The sequence below is a fragment of the Camelus dromedarius genome, chromosome 23 (genome assembly GCF_036321535.1).
Source record: "Camelus dromedarius isolate mCamDro1 chromosome 23, mCamDro1.pat, whole genome shotgun sequence".
In the NCBI taxonomy this organism is placed as follows: Eukaryota; Metazoa; Chordata; class Mammalia; order Artiodactyla; family Camelidae; genus Camelus; species Camelus dromedarius.
Window position 1 is genome coordinate 18402558 of NC_087458.1, and position 18956 is coordinate 18421513.

An 18956-nucleotide genomic window follows, 5' to 3' on the forward strand; every position below is an offset into this window, starting at 1 on the left:
CTTTTAATTTTTTTAAACTTTACATTATGGAATATTTTTAATATATGCAACAATAGAAATAAAACAATGAACCTCCCATATCTACTGTACATCTTCGAAAGTTATCAATTTGTGATCAGTCTTGTTTCACCTCTTTCCTACCACCTGGGGTTACTAAACAAATCCTAGGTATATCATTTATATGCATCATATATATTTTAGTTTTCACTTTAAAAAATGAAGATTAGGGGGGAAATCGACGGTACCATTATCACCTAAAAAGAAAATTCTTTTTAAAATACCAAGTTATTCCAGTTTCCCTGATTATCTCACATTTAGAATCCTGATACATCTATTCCTTGAGATCAGTTGATATTTTTCTTAGGAATCTTGTTGTTTATGGATACCTCTTTCCCTCCATCTCTTATTCTTCAGTGCTTGCCTGTTATAATTCATTTGCTATCCTGTGGAATTTCACATAGTCTGGATTTTGCTGATTCCATCTTTGTAGTTTCATCTAATACATACTTCTGACTCCTATGTCTCCTATAAAATAGTAGTTAGATTTGGTTCCCTCATTCAGTTGTTTGCTCTACTCTGAAATTACATGGCAAGTTACATGCGCTCAAGTAAATTTACATCTTTCAGAAGACCTTTACTTTCAAAGGGAAGAACAATCTAATTCTTACATTTATTTTTCTTATGACTTAACTTCTAAGTATTCAAGTTCTAACAATCCATATTTTCTATTTTTTCTTTGTATTATTATTAACCATTCTAAGGTAGAGGAGGGAAATGAATGATTAAATACAATTGTTAAATATATTCTTTTAAAAATTGGGGTATATGATAAAAATCAATCTTATATACTAACCTGACCTTGAAAAATAGTTTATACCCAACTACTTATCTCCTAATAATTTTCAAATTGTACTTCCAAAGGTCACTGAATTTCCAGGTGTAGGGGTGGAATAGGCTAAGGGAAAGTAAGTTGGGAGATCAAGTGTGCTTTGTTCCCAGCTTCATCAATAAATCTATTTGAATAGTTTTGCACTAGTTAAAAACAAAAACGTTTCAAAAACCACTATTATATATTGAGGACTTAGATTATTTTTGCAGTTAATTCTGTAGCAGATTTCTAAATTTTAAACATGTAATACCACATGAAATTAATCTCTGCATGAGTAATCAGAAGGATCTAATGCAATTTAACCCATGAACAGTTGCCTCCAGTAGTATATATGCTGATTTCAGTGTAGAAGTGTGATGCAACCAGAAATTCTCCGGAGTATCCCCAAACAAAAAGCTTCCCCAGTTGAATTTCAGCTGCTGCTTAATTTTGCTCCAGCCCTACTTAGAAATTTCTTCTTTACATTGCACAATCGTATAAACAACCTTCCTGCAAATATAATTTCCTCATTTAAAAGTTTTTTTTAAAGAAAAATTAATCTATTTCAGGATATAAATTATATATTTAAGATAATACAATTTCTTCTTCCCCTCCCTTCCCTTATTTGACCTGGATATGAGCAGATGGTAACTAACCAAGTGCTCCTTGACATTTCTTCCCTTCCAAATCATAGGATGAATCCCTTAGAATTAGTATTTATCTTAATAATCTATCTTATCGATTGTCCTAAACTCAGCTTCTCAAAGCTAAGTTCCCACGGAGAGCATCATCTTTGGACCACAGTATATTACTGTCTGTGTACTAACTTGACTCAGAATCCACCTATGCTCCATAGAAAATCCCACAGAAAATCTCCCAGATAACTCCCTACCCACCTCCTTCAACTTCCTTGGTTTATGGACTATCCTTTCATCTGACCTGAGTTCCTCTTTACCAACAAATGTACTTTCAGTTAGTTAGTCTACTCTTACATTAGGATGAGGTCTCAAATTATTTCAAGTATTTGAACTTGGTTAAGAAAACTTTGCAGTTTTCTGGAGTGCATGCTTGTAGTCATTTTTTAGTTTTTCTTTTCAGTACACAGTCATTTTTATGTAACTTTGTTGATAGGATAACAGAAGTTCTTCATATGTATGTTCTAGTTATTATCTCATTTGTAATGACTCGGTGGAGGTGGCAGAACTACTTGTTACTTACTTGTTAGCTTGTTATTGAGGGTGAATGATGATCTATACCAGTAGAAGAAATTAGTCACTCACAGTACTGTTTATTTTAATTATTTCTGTAAATTGTAATTTCGGGCTTAGTCAAGGTGATGCATTTTTTTAATAACTGGGTAGCTAAGTTTATTAACTTTGTTTCCTTTGTCTAGATGTTTCAGCAGTATCCAAGGATGGCCTATCCTCCTCTGCATGGTCCCATGAGGTTTCCACCTTCTTTATCTGAAACAAACAAGTAAGACTATTAACTGATTGAAGTCTGCAAGGTATATATGTATGCTAGTTAAGATTTTCTGGAGGTTGAGGAGATTATGGTGATTTATTACTCTGTCCTCAAGATACAGCTGCTGTGAACAACTAATTGGCTAACTTTTGGAAGAAAGAACAGAAATACTTTATTCTTCCAAAACTTTAAATCAATTACATAAAATTTTGAAAAATGAAAGTTGTGGCCCTAAAATTGATGACATTTATCACTTCTTCCTTCCACAATGTTGATAACCCACCATTCTCTTTTCTTTTTTTTTTTTTTTTTTTTTTTTTGCTTAATGTAAGACTTGAGCATCCTCCTGAATGATGGTTCTTCAAGTTCTTTATTTTGAGATTAGTATTAGTCTTAGCCATATTATTTAACATATATTTGTTTTATTTGAAATGTTTGAAAACTTTGTCTATTAAATATTTGCATAAGAAATACATTATGTGTTGTAAATTTATGTATTTTATAATCGTTTCATACACGTCAGGTGTCACGTATTTTTAAATCACAGTGTAGAAAGCACTAATATTGAAATGAACTAAATTCAGATCTTTTAATATTTTCCTAATTTAGTATCATTAAAACTTTGTATCCTTTTCCCTCATAACCTGTCATTGGTTAGAGGCCTTCGAGGAAGAGGCCCACCTCCTTCATGGGCCTCTGAGCCTGAACGCCCCTCCATCCTTAGTGCATCAGAGCTTAAGGAGCTCGATAAATTTGATAACCTAGATGCTGAAGCTGATGAAGGTTGGGCAGGTAAGAGGCAAACTTAATTAAGCACTTTTTTTTTTAGATGCTTTGAAACAGTCAATCTGAGTTCTCCTTAATTTAATAGGTGCTCAGATGGAGGTAGATTATACGGAACAGCTGAATTTCAGTGATGACGATGAGCAGGGAAGTAGTAGTCCTAAAGAAAACAGCAGGTAAGTTGTTATGGTGTCTTTCACTAATAATAGGGTGAATTTGTTGATGTAACATGAGCCATGTATGCAGAGAGGCTTCATTAATAGGTATTTGTTCCCCTTTGATAGAATTTCCACGTTCTACTCCGAAGACTTTCATTGAGTGAAAAGGTGATAAATGAGCCAAATTTTTAAAGTACAGATAATCAAAGAATTATGAGTTTGATGTTTCTAAAGAAAGTACTTTTTTTTACAAAAGAAGATATTTCGATGCTTGTCATCTAATTGGAGATATTTTGAGAGACAGTATCAGGGACCAGTTAAAACTTGTTACTTGCTAGACATGATCAGTTGGAGAAAAATTACTTGGGTTCCAAGCTGCTTCAAGTCTTTGATTTTCTAAGCTTAAAAAGGAGCATTAAAGTCTTGGAAAATGGTAGCTTTTCCTCTTTCTTTTCTGGAATACAGGGGCATCAGAGTAAGGAATATGTGGGTTATGTAGCATAAAAGTTGGGCACTTAAAGTACACAAGAGCTTGCATGCTTATGTTGGTATAGTTTTTCAGCCACGGTGTTGTAATGTGTTGCTGTTTCATGATCAGTTGTGAGATGCCTGTGATTTGTTGTGACTTAAAAATACTGTAGTATGATTTCTCTTTTTCATTAAATCAGAACAGAGTAGAGTAAATTAGAATACATTTATTAATTAATTTCCTGGAATGTTACTCAGTTTCTTTCAGATGAGAGTTTTGGGTGGGGGTAATAGAAAATGGTGGGATCATATTGTGTGTCAAGTATGAGTATCCATATTTGACAAGTACCATATTGCATCTTCTATCTTGTGGCCAAGCCCGATCCCCATCACATCATTGGCATTTAGCATGTATTTCTTGAATGAGTGAATTAGCATCACTAGGGTACAAAACCATCTCATTCCGTGATACATTTTCCTCCTGAAACCATATGGAAATAATGTCTTTTTTACAACTGAGAAAATGCATTTACTTACGTATGACTGTCCATCCACTGTACTTTTTATTTCACCTGGATTTTGATTCTTCAGTGAGGATCAAGGTTCAAAAGCCTCTGAAAACACTGAAAACCGAAAAGAAGCAGATGAAGTTTGCAACACTAAGTCATCTTCTCAGATACCTGCCCAGCCATCAGTAGCAAAAGGTCCCTATGGGAAAGGACCTCCATTTAATCAGGTTTGTTGGACTCATGGAGATCCTTGTCACTGCAGACAAGTGACAAGGGTGAATTACTCTGATAAAGTTGGAAAAAAAGTTAGGAAAAGGGAACTACATATTTTTTCTTAAAACAGCTCTAGACCTAAGCCACATTTTTATAGCATACTAACAGGAATTATCAATGCAGTAGCTACAATTGTCAAGTAGAAACTGAAGTTACATTCCCCCCCCACCCCCCACCCCCCCGTAACAACTTGGTTATGTCAGAGTGGAGAGAGAAATTGTTTTTCCAAACTAACATAGCTGAAGTGCTTTGTGGCTTTACTGAGTGCTTTGTAAATCCTAATATTCATGTGTGAAACTGTGCTGTCTGAGCAGGGAAATCATACTAGAAAGTAGAGAAATCTATGAAGTCTGAGCCATTTTGAAGAGTGTTGTTAAAGAAGGGAGGTTATGTGGGCAACAGATAACACTTGATTCTTACTTCTAAGATGTAGCAAGAACTGCATTGCAGAGTGAAAATTACAAAGGGCTACCTTCCAGAGAGCCTCCTCATGGTATACTGAGCGTACTTGTTGAATTCATACAGAACAGATGGAGGAGTCAGTGCCTGCAGGGAGGTAAAAGTTAAGTAGGTAACAGTCTCAGTGAAAAAAAAAGAGGAAAAAAAGACAGCAAGCATCTTTTACGTTACAGTGTTGTAAGTGCTGTGATAGCATGTGCAAAGAAAATTTCTGTGTCAAAAATTTCACAGAAGACTTCATACTTGAAGCAGGAATTAACCAGTAAACAAAGGAAAGAGATTCCAAGCAGTGGGAACATGTTTAGAGTAGAGAAGTGGAAAAGCACGGCCCATTCAAGCCCCCAGTAATTTGATATGGGAAAGGAATCAGATTGCTATGTGAGAACTAGTACTTCTTAAGTCTTGTATGCTGTACAAGGTATTGGTTAGCCGTTGGAAAATGAATTTGAATTCTGAAGAAGGATATAAATAGTAACTTCTTAAGAAAAATGTGTTTTGTGCGACTTTTAACTTAGCATTATGGGGAATGATAAAAGGAAACAGAAACATCATAGACCATGTCTTGATGTTTTGATTCATGTGTATGTTACTGATACATACATTAGTGAGTGAATATTTCATATATCTGATTCCAACGTTTTAGCTGTTTTTTTTCTTTATATAGACCTCACAGTTCTAGTTTGCCATTTTAAAAAAATCCATAAAAATAATAAGGCTTACATAAATAAAAATTTGAAATTAGAGGCATACTTCTTCACAGCCAAATTACTTGGGCTAGAGTTAGAATTTGTATGCTAAGATTCTACTCTTAACAAAGATAATTTGAGGTTGTGACTTTATTGAAATGGCTGAGGGATTCTATGGAATGTAAGGTTATCTTGCACTGAGTGATACACTTTTATTAAAAGGGGGATAAGAATAAAGATGGTTTACTTTTTATGATCTTGTGTTCTCACTGAATAATAGTACATTCAGAAATTTTTCAAGTAGATGCCTGTTGTCTTACTTTGTAAAAAATCCTTCTTTATGATAGGATCGTGGGCCGTCCTCACACTTGCCACCACCTCCAAAGTTGCTTGCGCAGCAGGTAAATCTTAACTAAATGCTTGTTCATGGTCTATATGTATTATTTGCTTATTTGTTTTAATGGATAGATTCTATATGTGTTTCTTATTTATAATTTTCATGAAACACTTACTGACTTTACCATGTAGCTCCTGCGTTTCTTCCTCTTTAACGAGTCCCTCTTGATTCTCAGCTGATGAGCATGCTCCTGATTGTTCTAAGGAAATAAGAAGCATTTGTTCTTCCATTTAAATGCCCTTCCTGTTCCGACTTTCTTCCTGTTGTCCTTGCTGCTGAGGACAACCCTTGTTTGTTCCCTGGATCCCATCTTCTGTTGACTTTCTGGTAATATCTCTCATCTTAAAAAAAAAAAAGTTTAAGAAAAACCAACCCTTCTTTAATTCCCACTACCCTCCTCCCTCTGCAGTTTCCTCCCTATATCTCTGTGCCCCTTCATGGCAAAATGTTTAGTGAACTATCCACACTTACTCCCTTCACCTTCTCTCTCATTAACCCTCTCCTGTTATGCTTTCATCTTCCACTGTACCTTTGAAACTGTTATTATCAAGGTCAGTTACTATTATCAAGAATAATAACTGTTCTGTCTTGCCAAATACAGTTCTCTTGTCTTCATTTACTTAATCTCAGCAGTAGTTCACATAATCTCTTCATCCTTCCATCCTCCTTAAAACACTTTTTTAAAACCTGCTTTTGAGACATCACACTATTTTGTTCTCTTTCTTCAATTTATATTCCTTCTGGACCTCCTACTGGCCCTTGGGTGTTGGAGGGCACAGGACTGTGTTCTCATTCCTTTTTCTAACTATATCCTTTCCCTAGGGGATCTCATTTGGTGGTACTCAATGTGTATCTCGAGCCCTTAAAACTCTACCCTGAAAAAAGTCATGTATTCAGCAATCAGCTCAACATTTCCACTTGGATCTCTGAAAAATAATCTGTTGTGGTTAGTATGCTTAAACCATAACAAACCCCCCACTCCCACACCTCTTCCACACTTCCTCAGTTCTGCCACTTTTTTCCCCGTCTTCCCTATCTCAGGTAATAACATTGCTCAGATTAAAACCTGAAAGTCACTCTTGTATCTTCCTTCTTTTTTACTTTATGTATCTAGCCTAATCTATCAACAAATTATGTCACCTCTACCTTTAAAATACATTCTTACACTGAGCACTTGCTACCATATGATATATTTCATTTGAACTGTTGCTATAGATTCCTAATAGGTCTTCTGGTTTTCCCCTCTTTGCTGCCTGCCCACTCACCACCTCTATCCCCAATTCTCCTATAGTAGATATAACTTTTTAAATTTATGTATTTATTAGGTCAGTCATTCCTTGCTCAGGCTCTTTTCATGATCTTTAAGGTCCCTGTCTACTTTTCTGATTTCATCTGCTTTTCTTCCTCTTTGTTCTTGCCACACAAGCTTTATTGCTACTGTTTTTATTTTTACCTTCAAGACATTTTGTTTGCTGTTTCCTGTAACTTAGAAGACGCTCCCTGAGATTCTTCCCGTGGCCAAGTTCCTTGCTCAGATATCACCACTTTACAAGCTTCCCTGATCACTCTACTGTGAGAGGTGCACATACCACATCACTGTCATCTGTCATCTCCACCACTGAATGCATTTCTATACACATAGAAGCTAAAACTAAAACATTTCGCAGAAAACGTCTTTTTTAATGAAGATCTTTATGAACTTGGGCTGAGAGAAATATCTTGAATAAGACACAAAAGCCATGAATTAGAAATAAAGAAATTGATCAGTTGGACTTTGAAAAACATCTCTAAGGGAAAGATATGTTACAGAAATATATTATTCATATGCCTGACAAAGAACTTATGTTGGGAGATATAATTACAACTCAGTAATAAGACAAATAGCCCTGCAAAATGATTTGAACATTCACTTCACAAAATAAGACATACAAATGGCCAGTAAGCACATGAAAAGATATTCAGTATCTTTAGTCACCAGGAAAATGCAAATTAAAACAACAATGAAATTTTTGTTACACATCCAAACTTTGACAGGCTGATGACACCAAATGTTGGCAAGGGTGTAGAGCAGCTAACATCCTCACACATTGCTGGTGGGGCTGTAAAACCTTGTAATCACTTTGAAACATAGTTTGACATTTTCTCATATAGTAAAACATACGCTTGCTATAGGTATTTATCCGAGAGAAATGAAAATGCACATTTACACAGAGACTTAAGTATAAATGCCCATAGCTGTTTTACTCCTAGTTAAAAAATTAGAGTGGGGGAGGGTATAGCTCAGTGGTAGAGTGCATGCTTAGCATGCCCAAGGTCCTGGGTTCAAGCCCTACCAACTCCTCCAAATATAAATAAATAAACCCAATTACGTGCCCCCCCGTAAAGAAAAAAGATCATTAAAAATACTTATTAAAAAAATAAATAAAAATAAAAAACTAGAAGCAGTCCCCATGCCCATCCACATATGAAATGATATATGCCTATGATAGAATACCATCCAGCAGTAGAATGGAGCAAGCCACTGATAAATGCAGTGACCTCAGAACCATTACCCTGAGCACAAAAAGCCAGATGCAGAAGGGAATGTAATTTGATGTATGCATTTATATGAAATTCTGGGAAAGGCTGGTTGCCTGGGACCAGGGGTTCAGGCACAGGACTGATGAAAATGCTCTATACTGATTGGAGCAGTAGTTTCATAAATGTATCGTTTGTACAAACTCATCAAACTATACAGTTAAAATACATACATCACATTTTATGTAAACTATACTTCAATGAAGTTGCTTTTAAAAAATGCTTATACTATGAGTTTACGGTGTAAATTAGGTACTTTGATTTTGTTGTTTTTGCAGCTTGTCTTCGAGCTGTTGGTGATGTAGCAGAACACCAGAGAGATTAAGCAGTTTGCCTAAAGACAGCACTGTTAGTAAATGGTAGAATCTGGATCCATGGGGGTTTTTTGTTTTGTTTTGTTTTGTTAAGTATTCAGTCCAGTGTTTTCATCATAACATTATTTTCTTTTTACAAGGATTCCGACTGGTTATAGAGCTTTCAAAGTTTCTTCACCCTAGTAGCTGTTAAAACCAATGTCTTCTAAACAGATTTTTTAGTTACTTGATGTTTGAGCCCTTCATGTGCTTTTTTCATTCTGCATGTCTTTGCATAGTTGCTGGCAGTGATTTTAGAATTGTTTTAGAACACATTAATTGAAAATTGAATCATTAAAACCCAGTCTCTCAGGTGATCTTGCCCTAGTCCACTATGGGATCTAGATAGCCCTTTCCAGATACGTTGGAATTGTTAGCTGTCTTGATTGTGGTGGTGGTTTTGTAGGTGTATACATCTATCAAAATATATCAGATTGTATATCTGAAATATGTGTAGTTTAACTGTACAGAAATTACACCACAATAAAGTTGTTTAAAAACAATAAAGTAAAAATAAAGACACCCCTCTCTTTACCTAGGCTGATCTGTAGGAATTTCCTCTTGGGCGTGGCAGCAGCCACAGCGTCTCCACTTCTTCACTTAGCTTTGGCCTTCTGGTCTTTCCTTGTAACTGTACCTCAGTCTTCTCAGGGCTCATGTGGTGCCATGTTGCATCTTTTTTTTTTTTCTTCTTCTTTATTTTAGTTTAGGTTTTTGTTTGTTTGTTTTTGAGGAGGGGAAGGAGGCAATTAGGTTTATTTATTTTTAGAGGAGGTACTGGGGACTGAACCTAGGACCTCATGCATGCAAAGCACACACTCTACACTTGAGCTATACCCTCCCCATCATTTTGCATCTTTATGGACTTCTTTTCTCCCTCTCTAGGCATTCCATCTCTGGCAGTTGCTGCTAAAGCACTCATATTCTAAATTTCTTTTGTCTCTAAATTTAGGTTATGAAATTCATGTTCTGACAACTTCTAATTTTATTCAACAAATGCTGAGTGAGCAGTAATGTCTGGCACAGTAAATAGGTACACACTCAGTAAATATTAGATGGCTGGATTAATTATTCTAGAGACTTATGTAGATTTACTGTTTTCTCCACATTGTTACCTGTTTGCATTTTAATCTGTATTTTTCTGACATTTTGTGGAGAGTTTTCCTCCTCCACGTCTGTGATACCCAGTGTTGTCATACTCATCTGATGATTTCACTTAATGTTTCAGCATCCTCCCCCAGACCGACAGGCAGTACCTGGAAGACCAGGCCCTTTCCCCCCCAAGCAGCAAGTCCCAGATGAAGATGAAATATGGAAGCAAAGAAGAAGACAACAGTCAGAACTCTCCGCAGCAGTGGAACGTGCTCGCAAGCGACGTGAAGAGGAGGAGCGAAGGATGGAAGAGCAGAGGAAAGCAGCTTGTGCGGAGAAACTGAAGCGACTGGATGAAAAGCTGGGCATAGTGGACAAACAGCCAACTCCAGAGGAAATTAGAGAAAGAGAGCGAGAGAAAGAGCGGGAGCGGGAGAAAGAACTCGAAAAAGAACAAGAACGGGAGCGAGAGAAGGAGAGGGAAAAAGAAAGGGAAAGACAGCAGGAGAAGGAAAAAGAACTGGAACAAGAGCAGGAAAAACAAAGAGAAATGGAGAAGGAAAGAAAGCAAGAAAAAGAGAAAGAACTAGAACGGCAGCAGGAAAAGGAAAAAGACCTGCAGAAGATGCAGGAACAGGAAAAGGAGTGTGAGCTGGAGAAGAAAGAAAGGGAGACAGTGGAGGAAAAAATTGAACACAAGGAACCTACTTTAGAGCCTGTGGCGGAAAAATCAGATGGTGACAACAGCTGTAGTAAAGGTATGAGTTTTGTTCGTTCTTATGTAAGCTTTACAAAAGGCTTCATATTTAGTGTGGATTTTGGATATTTTTGTGTATTTTTAATATACAGAATCCAAATAAAAGTGTTTGTTGTTTTTTGGATAGAAGTTGAATTTCATTGGATACTTTAATATGCCTTTTTCTGTAATTTTTTATTACGATAAAATATACATAACATAAAATTTGGCATCTTAACCATTTTTAAGTGTACAATTCAGTGGTATTTAAAACATTCACAATGAACCTTTACTCCATCCATTTCCGTCTTCTAAAATTGAAATTCTATACCTGTTAAACAGTAACTCTCCCCAGCCCTTGGCTGGTGATTCTACTTTCTTTCTGCATGATTTTGACCATTCTCAGTACCTCTTGTAAGTAGAATCATAATATTTGTCTTTTTGTGACTGGTTTATTTCTGTTAGCATAGTACCTTCAAGTTTCATCCATATTGTAGCACATTACAGAATTTCCTTCCTTTTTAAGGCTAGTGATCCATCATATATATGTTTTGCCAGTCTGTTGGTGGACACTTGGGTTGATTCCATGTTTTACCTGTTTGAATAATACTGATGTGACTATGTGGAGGGGAGGGTCTTGCCTCACTGTTCATGGCTGTTGATTGATCAGGGTGGTAGTTGCTGAGGGTTGGAGTGGCTGTGGCAGTATTTTAAAATACGACGACAATGAAGTTTGCTGCATCGATTGACTCTTCCTTTCATGAATGATTGCTCTGTAGCATCAATGCTATTTGATGGCATTTACCCATAGTAGATCTTCTTTCACTGTTGGAGTCAATACTCTCAAACCCCGCAATGCTTTACCAACTAAGTTTATGTAATGTTCTAAATCCTTGGCTGTCATTTCAACAGTTTTCACAGCATCTTCACGAGGAGTGGATTCCCTCTCAAGGAACCACTTTCTTTGTTCATCCATTGTAAGCAGCTCCTTGTCCATTCAATTTTATCATGAGATTGCAGCAATTCAGACACATCTTCAGGTTTCACTCCTAATTCTGTTTCTCTTGCTGTTTCCACCACGTCTGTAGTTACTTCCTCCACAGCAGTCTTGAACCTCCCAAAGTTATCCAGTGTGAAATTGAATAAAAGTGGCTAAGTCGGGTACCCTTGTCTTACTCCTGATCTTAGAGAAGAGGGTTTCAGTCTGTCAGCATTGAGTGTGGTGTTATCTATGGGTTTCTCATAAGTGGCTATTACTATGTTGAGGTAGTTTCCTTCTATTCCTAATTTGTTGAGTACTTTTATCATAAAAGTTTGTTGAATTTTGCAAGATGCCTTTTCTACAGTAATCGTGATGATTATGTGTTATTTTCCCTTCATTCTGTCAGTGTATGATACATTGATTGATTTTTGTATATTGAACCGTTCTTACATCCCAGGAAATGTGTCCCATTGGTAATGGTATAATATAATCCTTCCAGTATACTGCTCAATTTGTTTTCTAGTATTTTGTTAAGAATTTTTGCATCAGTGTTCATAACAGATATTTGTCTCCAGTTTTCTTGTAGTGTCCTTTTTTGGCATTGGTATCGGGGACGGTGGTATCAGCAGGACATTGGCCTTATTAAATGAGTTAGGAAGGAAGTGTTCCCTCTTTGATGAATTGATGTTATTTCTTTACATGTTTGGTGGAATGCACTGGTGAAGCCATCAGGTCCAGGACTTTTCTTTGTTAGATTTTTTTATTACAAAGTCAGTCTCCTGCTAGTTAAAGTCTATTCACACTTTCTTTTTCTTTGTGATTTAGTCTTGGTAGGTTTTTTGTTTTTAGGAATTTGTCCATTTTGTCTAGGTTATTATTCAATTTGTGCCGTTGTCCGTAATACTCAATCCTTTTTATTTCTGTAGAATTGGTAATGTTCCAATTTTAACTTCAAATTTTAGTCATTTGAGTCTTACTTAGTTCACCTTCCTAGCTAAAGATTTATCAATTTTGTTGATTTTGTCAAAGAACCAACTTTTTTTTCACTGAATTTCTCTATTTTTCTGTTTTCTATTTTATTGATCTCTGCTGTGATTTTTATTTCCTTCTGGTTACCTTGGGTTTAGTTTATTCTTATTCTCATTTAAGAATAAGGTTACTCTAGGTTATTGATTTGAGATCTATCTTATTTTTTAATGTAAGCATCTACAGCTGTACATTTCCTCCCTTACTTTGCTTTTGCTGCATCCCATAAATTTTGATGTGTTGTATTTTTATTTTTATTCATCTCTTAAGTATTTTCCAATTTCCCTTGCAACTTCTTTTTTGATCTTTTGGTTGCTTAAGAGAGAGTTGTTTAATTTTTGCAGGTTTGTGAATTTTCCAGGTTTACTTCTGGTGATTTTAACTTCATTCCATTGTGGTCAGAAAATAACTTAAATAATATCTATCTTTTTAAATCTTTCAGGAGTTATTTGGCCTAACATATGGTCTGTCATGGAAAATGTCTCATGTGGGGTTAAGAAGAATGTGTTTGCTATTATTTTTGGGTAGAGTATTCTGTATATATCTGTTGGATCCAGTTGGTTTATTAAGTCCTCTTTTTACTTATCTTCTGTATGGCTATTCTATTCATTATTGAGATTGGGATATTAAAGTCTTAACTATTAATGTAGAACTATTTATCCTTTTAATTCTGTCAGTATTTTGCTTCATTTGTTTTGATGGTCTTTTATTAGCTGTGTAAATATTTATAATTGTTGTATCTTAGCTGTATTGAACCTTTTATTAGTATTTAATGTCCTTCACCTCTTGTAAAACTTTTTGATTTAAAGTCAGTTTCATCTGATATTAGTATAGCCACCCTGCTCTCTTTTGGTTACTAGTTCCATAGAATAGCTTTGTATGTCTTTTCACTTTCAATCTATTTGTATCTTTGGATCTAAAGTGAGTTTCTTATATGTATCATGTAGTTAGATGACTTTCAATCAACTCTTTCGTCTGCAGAATTATATTAGCTTCATAGTCACAGATACTGATTCTTTCTCCTTCCTGATTCCACAACATTTAAATAAAATCTCATTTGTTCATATGTGTTAATACCTCTGAAACCTCTAAAAATTTGAATAGAGCTTAATGGGAACTTTGGATTGTCGTAATTAAATGACTACACTCAGTTCATAATTTCATATTTGTTTTCTTGCCAGTTTTAATATAAAAACTTACATAGTATTGTTGATATGCTTACCAGACTATAATTATGCTTTTAAAAAAGAGAAGAAAAGCCTTTTCTAGCTTTAATCAACTTTTTTTGTTCTTCCCCAATTTGACTTATAAATTCTAGTTAATAAAACTTCGCTCCTGACTTGTTGTAAAGTTCAGTCTTAATGAATAGTTTGAATTAACAGTGATTTAAAATAGAAATGGTTTTATTTCAGTATATTTTCTGTTACGGAAATACTGAAACTTTTGACCTCAAAACCCACGTTATTCTATAAGACCCTGCTGCTTGAGATTATATTACAAAGCGATTTTAAAGTTTGCTTTAAGTTTTATTTATATTCTGAGTTACCTCAAACTGGGCCTTTAATATAACTATAAAAGAGTAAGAGTGTTTTATTTCAACTTTTTAATAAGACTCGTGGATTATTATTTGTTTAGTTATCAGAGTTCACAAATTTTTATGTTAATCAGTCTAGAGATAATTTGATATTGATAATGGGCTTTTATTATATATCATAAACACATTGCTTAAAACGGAAAAAGTAAAGTAAAATTTCTCACCACAGAAGTGAAAAACATTGGTATACTTTAAAATTGATGAATTCTAAAAGAGCATAACTGTAGGGAATCTCATTCACAGTCAATAAGAAAGGACTATGGATTAGAAATAAGGAAATTCATTTTAGTCTTTTCTTCCAGTGAATACATGTATTAACCCCAATTAATTAATTTAACATTAGTGGTGACTTTATCTATGTAAATTATGGTTTTGTTTTTAATAATCATTTAGTGGCACTTTTTAATGCACCTTTTTTACGTTCTGATGGCAGTTTAACTTTAGCTAGGTTTATCAGTGTGAGTACTCATTTGAATTTTAAACGTTGTACCTACTTGGCTCTTTTCCCTCCAGTATTTTATTACTTACAAAAAAATTCTTAATATTGAGTGTAATACAGACAAAATGTGATTTGTGATTCTTTACAGCATGGTTTTACATTGGCATTGCATTACATTTTCCTTTAAAACTCATCCCTAATTCTCTGAGAAGAGAATTTGTAACATGCATGGCTTTGTAGCTGTGACAGATGACTTCTATAGAATAAACACAGCTCTCGTTTTCTTTGGGATGAGAACTTGGTGGGAGGTATGTGTGTGGCTCTCCTTCCTGTGTATCACATTTGACACCCTTTATGTAGAATGATGATTTCTATTTGAAGATAGCTGGTGATCTCTCTGTTGTCATCAGACTTTGATTCATTAGTTTTCTTTATAGATAATAGTTCCTTTACTAAAAATAATTTAAATAAACCAATGTGTTCTGTTTTAAGTATTTATAAGCCATTTGTGTTTTCACATAAGTCATAGCGAATCATAAGTAAACACTGACAGTAGTGTTAATAATTATTGAATCAGTGAAAAAGAGGTAGTATTTGAAATGATTTATTATCATAAAATTACAAATACAGACTTTGGGCATTTGGGCATGTGCTCTGTCTTAAGAATCCAGCTTTGAGGAAATTAATTAATCTAATGTTACCTTGCTGATGGTTATTAAAATACAAAACAGTGTTTTAGGATGCTTTATTCCTCTTAATTTTTAAGTATATCAATCTAATAATTCGCTCCAGTATGTACATCATGTATTTGGTAAGTGTCATAGACAAGTATCATTATCTTTCACTTTTTCTTTGGGCAGAGGATGACCCAGTTTTCACTAGACAAGACAGCAATCGCAGTGAAAAAGAGACCACACAAGCAGCACATGAAACAGAACCAGAGTCAGGGTCTCAGCCTCGGCCTGCTGTATTATCTGGCTATTTTAAACAGTTTCAGAAGTCTTTACCACCAAGATTCCAGCGGCAGCAGGTAACAATAGAAACATTTTATCTTGTACATGTGATTGAAAAGATTTATTGTTTAATAGCCTGAGAAATAATTTGACATAAAACCCAAAATACACAAAGCACACAAATTTTCGCTGAAAGATTTCCCCTTTTAATGAAAGTTTGTTGACACAGATTTTATTGTGAACTGTGTCATTCCTTTTTTACCCCCCTCTGCCTCATTTATGGAGACCATCTTCCTTTCTAGGAAATGGTTTTTGCAGTATAATTAATGAGTAGTTGTGTAAGTCAAGTATAAGGCCAAGTGTCATAACTTACCCTTTGTTCTTTTGTCTTGCTACGTCTCACTGTTAAATGACTTCTGAATTCTTTTCCTTCAGGGATTCAGAAAAGCCTGTTTTCTGATTTGATCGAACATATTAATTTATCAGATGGAACTAAACATGTCAGTGTGTGGGATTCTGCTTTCTTTAGGAACAGATGAAGCAGCAGCAGTGGCAGCAGCAGCAGCAGCAGCAAGGTGTGCTTCCCCAGACAGTTCCTTCCCAACCATCCAGTGGCGCTGTCCCCCCGCCACCGCACAGACCTCTTTACCAGCCCATGCAGCCCCACCCTCAGCATCTGGCGTCCATGGGTTTTGATCCACGGTGGCTCATGATGCAGTCCTACATGGATCCTCGAATGATATCAGGCAGACCTGCAATGGATATCCCACCCATTCATCCTGGTAAGTTGAAATTGTCCTTGTCTCCGGGCTCGCTTGTAGTTGTGCAAGTTCAAAGTTTTTCATTTCCTCACATTTTTAGTCTTAATTCCTTTGAGAGTTATAATCTAGTAAGAACTTAAAATAGGATTTATAATTAGATTTTTAGTCATAAAATTATGTATCTTCTTTCAGCACAGAATAGTTAAATGCCAGATACTATGCCAATAGTGTGGTAAGACCAAAGTACTGTATTTCCTGTTTTGCAAATATTATTTTAAAATTTTGAGGTGGAATTTCATCTGCTGTCTTAGTTACAGTTTCTATTATCCACTACATTCTTTTCAGTTTTTCAAGTGTTTCAGCATTTGAAGTTTGTCCTAATGTTATATATTCTAGCTTTTCAATTTTCTCTATCATTTATCAACCTTAGTTTTCTTATAGGTTCGCTAAAGACAAATGAATTGGGAGTCTTTATCAGAATAAATTGAGCTAATTGATTACTAAATGGTATAAAGGAAGATTTGAAGGTCATAAAATGTGATCAAGAATCATATCTTTGGGGGGAGGGTATAGCTCAGTGGTAGAGCACTGTGTTTAACATGGACGAGGTCCTGGGCTCAATTCCCAGTACTTCCATTAAGAAATAAATAAAGAACCTAATTACCTACCCCCCCCCCAAATTCTTTTTTAAAAGAGAGAATCGCATCTTGATTTTAAAATATACACTGAAGTTTTAAAATTTAAGAGGCATAATTTATAGCATATTGATCAACTAATTAAACTAGATTAATGTTAAATATGCATAGAGACAGTTCTGATTATCTGATTTTTAAAGGCATTGTATTTTCTCTCCTTTGAAGTTAAATAGGCTGTCCTTATGGTTTTACTTACTTTGCTTCCTCAATTTTTAAATCTGTTGGACTACAATAAAAATTTCATTCATAGAAAAACACATTTTCACGGGTCATTTTTGAGTTAATCAATTCCACTTGGCAAACCGTGTTTCTTTAGTCCAAATATGGAGAATTCCAAATAGTAATTAATAGCGTAAATTCTATGCCTATAATGACTTTGTTTCCTTCATTTCTTCCCTCCACTTTTTTTTCTGACCATTTGTATAGGAATGATTCCTCCTAAGCCGTTAATGAGAAGAGACCAGATAGAAGGGTCACCAAACAATTCTGAGTCATTTGAGCATATAGCTCGATCCGCAAGAGATCATGCAATTTCCCTTTCTGAGCCTCGTATGATGTGGGGGTCAGATCCCTACCCTCACACTGAGCCTCAGCAGGCCACCACTCCCAAGGCAATGGAAGAACCTGAGGATGGAAGGTAGTTATTAAAATTATTAATAGATCAATAGACTGTTGTGGTGAAATGAAAACTGTAGTCTCCCTGAAGATCACTCTGAGTTTCTCCCATTCAGTATGCCTTATTTCATTTTAGGACATGCTTTCTCTTTTCTGGTATTTCTGTATTGATTAGGGCATTTTGTATTATAGTTCTGTAAACTCAACTAAATGCTGAAGTTTAGTGGTAGATGTTAAAATTGGCAAGACTCTGCTGTCGATTAGGTACTTTATATGTAGTCTGGCTAAAGCATTGATGTAGTTCTTCCACTAATGAGAAATGGTAGGCATTCAGTTATCTTATGGAAGTTTTCTAAGGCCAAGTTAAGGACAAATACTAGTTTATAGGATTACTTTGAAGTAGCAAATAATTGATCTGTAATAATTTATATCATGAAGTTAGAACTTCTGCCCTTTTAAGGAGTATATTTTATGATGTTTTAAAAGTCTGATTCCTTGGGAAACATAGACCTACTCTAGTGTACTCTGATTGTTAAGTGGAAATCACTGGTTTTGGTGGATTAAAAATTCACACCAGCATGGTCTGAACTTCTTTTTCTTAAGGAGTGCACTTCATTGGTTTTTGATTATGGGGAAAGAAACACATAACATGGTATCTACCCTTTTATCCAAATTTCAAGTGTGTAGTACAATACTGTTAACTATAAGCATGTCATACAGGAGATCTCTAGAACTTTTTCATCTTGCACAGCCAAAACTTTATACCCATGTAGTCAAAACTTACTTCCCCCTTCCTCCTGGTCCCTGGCAGTCACCGTTCTACCTTCTGTGAGGATGAGTTTGATTTTATAGCGTGTATAAGTGGGATCATGCAGTATTTGTCCTTCTGTGACTGGTGTATCTCACTTACTGTAATATCCTTATCCATGTTGTAGCATATAGCAGGATTCTTTCTTTAATGCTAAACAACATTCCATTGTATGCATATACCACATTTTCTTAGCCTGTTCATCTGTCAGTGGACATTTAGATTGTTTCCATCTCTTGGCTATTACGAAAAATGCTGCA

General features: G+C 35.3%; 1 protein-coding gene across 15 annotated transcripts in view; it reads left to right on the forward strand.

Moving 5' to 3' along the window:
- The window catches only part of PRRC2C (proline rich coiled-coil 2C), an 85046-nt gene that overhangs the window by 31994 nt on the left and 34096 nt on the right, over positions 1–18956 (forward strand). For all 15 annotated transcript variants that reach the window (XM_031435775.2, XM_064477982.1, XM_064477986.1 and 12 more), the window contains 9 exons: positions 2262–2344; positions 2991–3124; positions 3204–3291; positions 4333–4477; positions 6016–6069; positions 10224–10845; positions 15725–15894; positions 16347–16599; positions 17700–17910. In XM_031435775.2, coding sequence (XP_031291635.2) covers positions 2262–2344; positions 2991–3124; positions 3204–3291; positions 4333–4477; positions 6016–6069; positions 10224–10845; positions 15725–15894; positions 16347–16599; positions 17700–17910 — 1760 coding nt within the window. The remainder of the gene's footprint in view (positions 1–2261; positions 2345–2990; positions 3125–3203; positions 3292–4332; positions 4478–6015; positions 6070–10223; positions 10846–15724; positions 15895–16346; positions 16600–17699; positions 17911–18956) is intronic.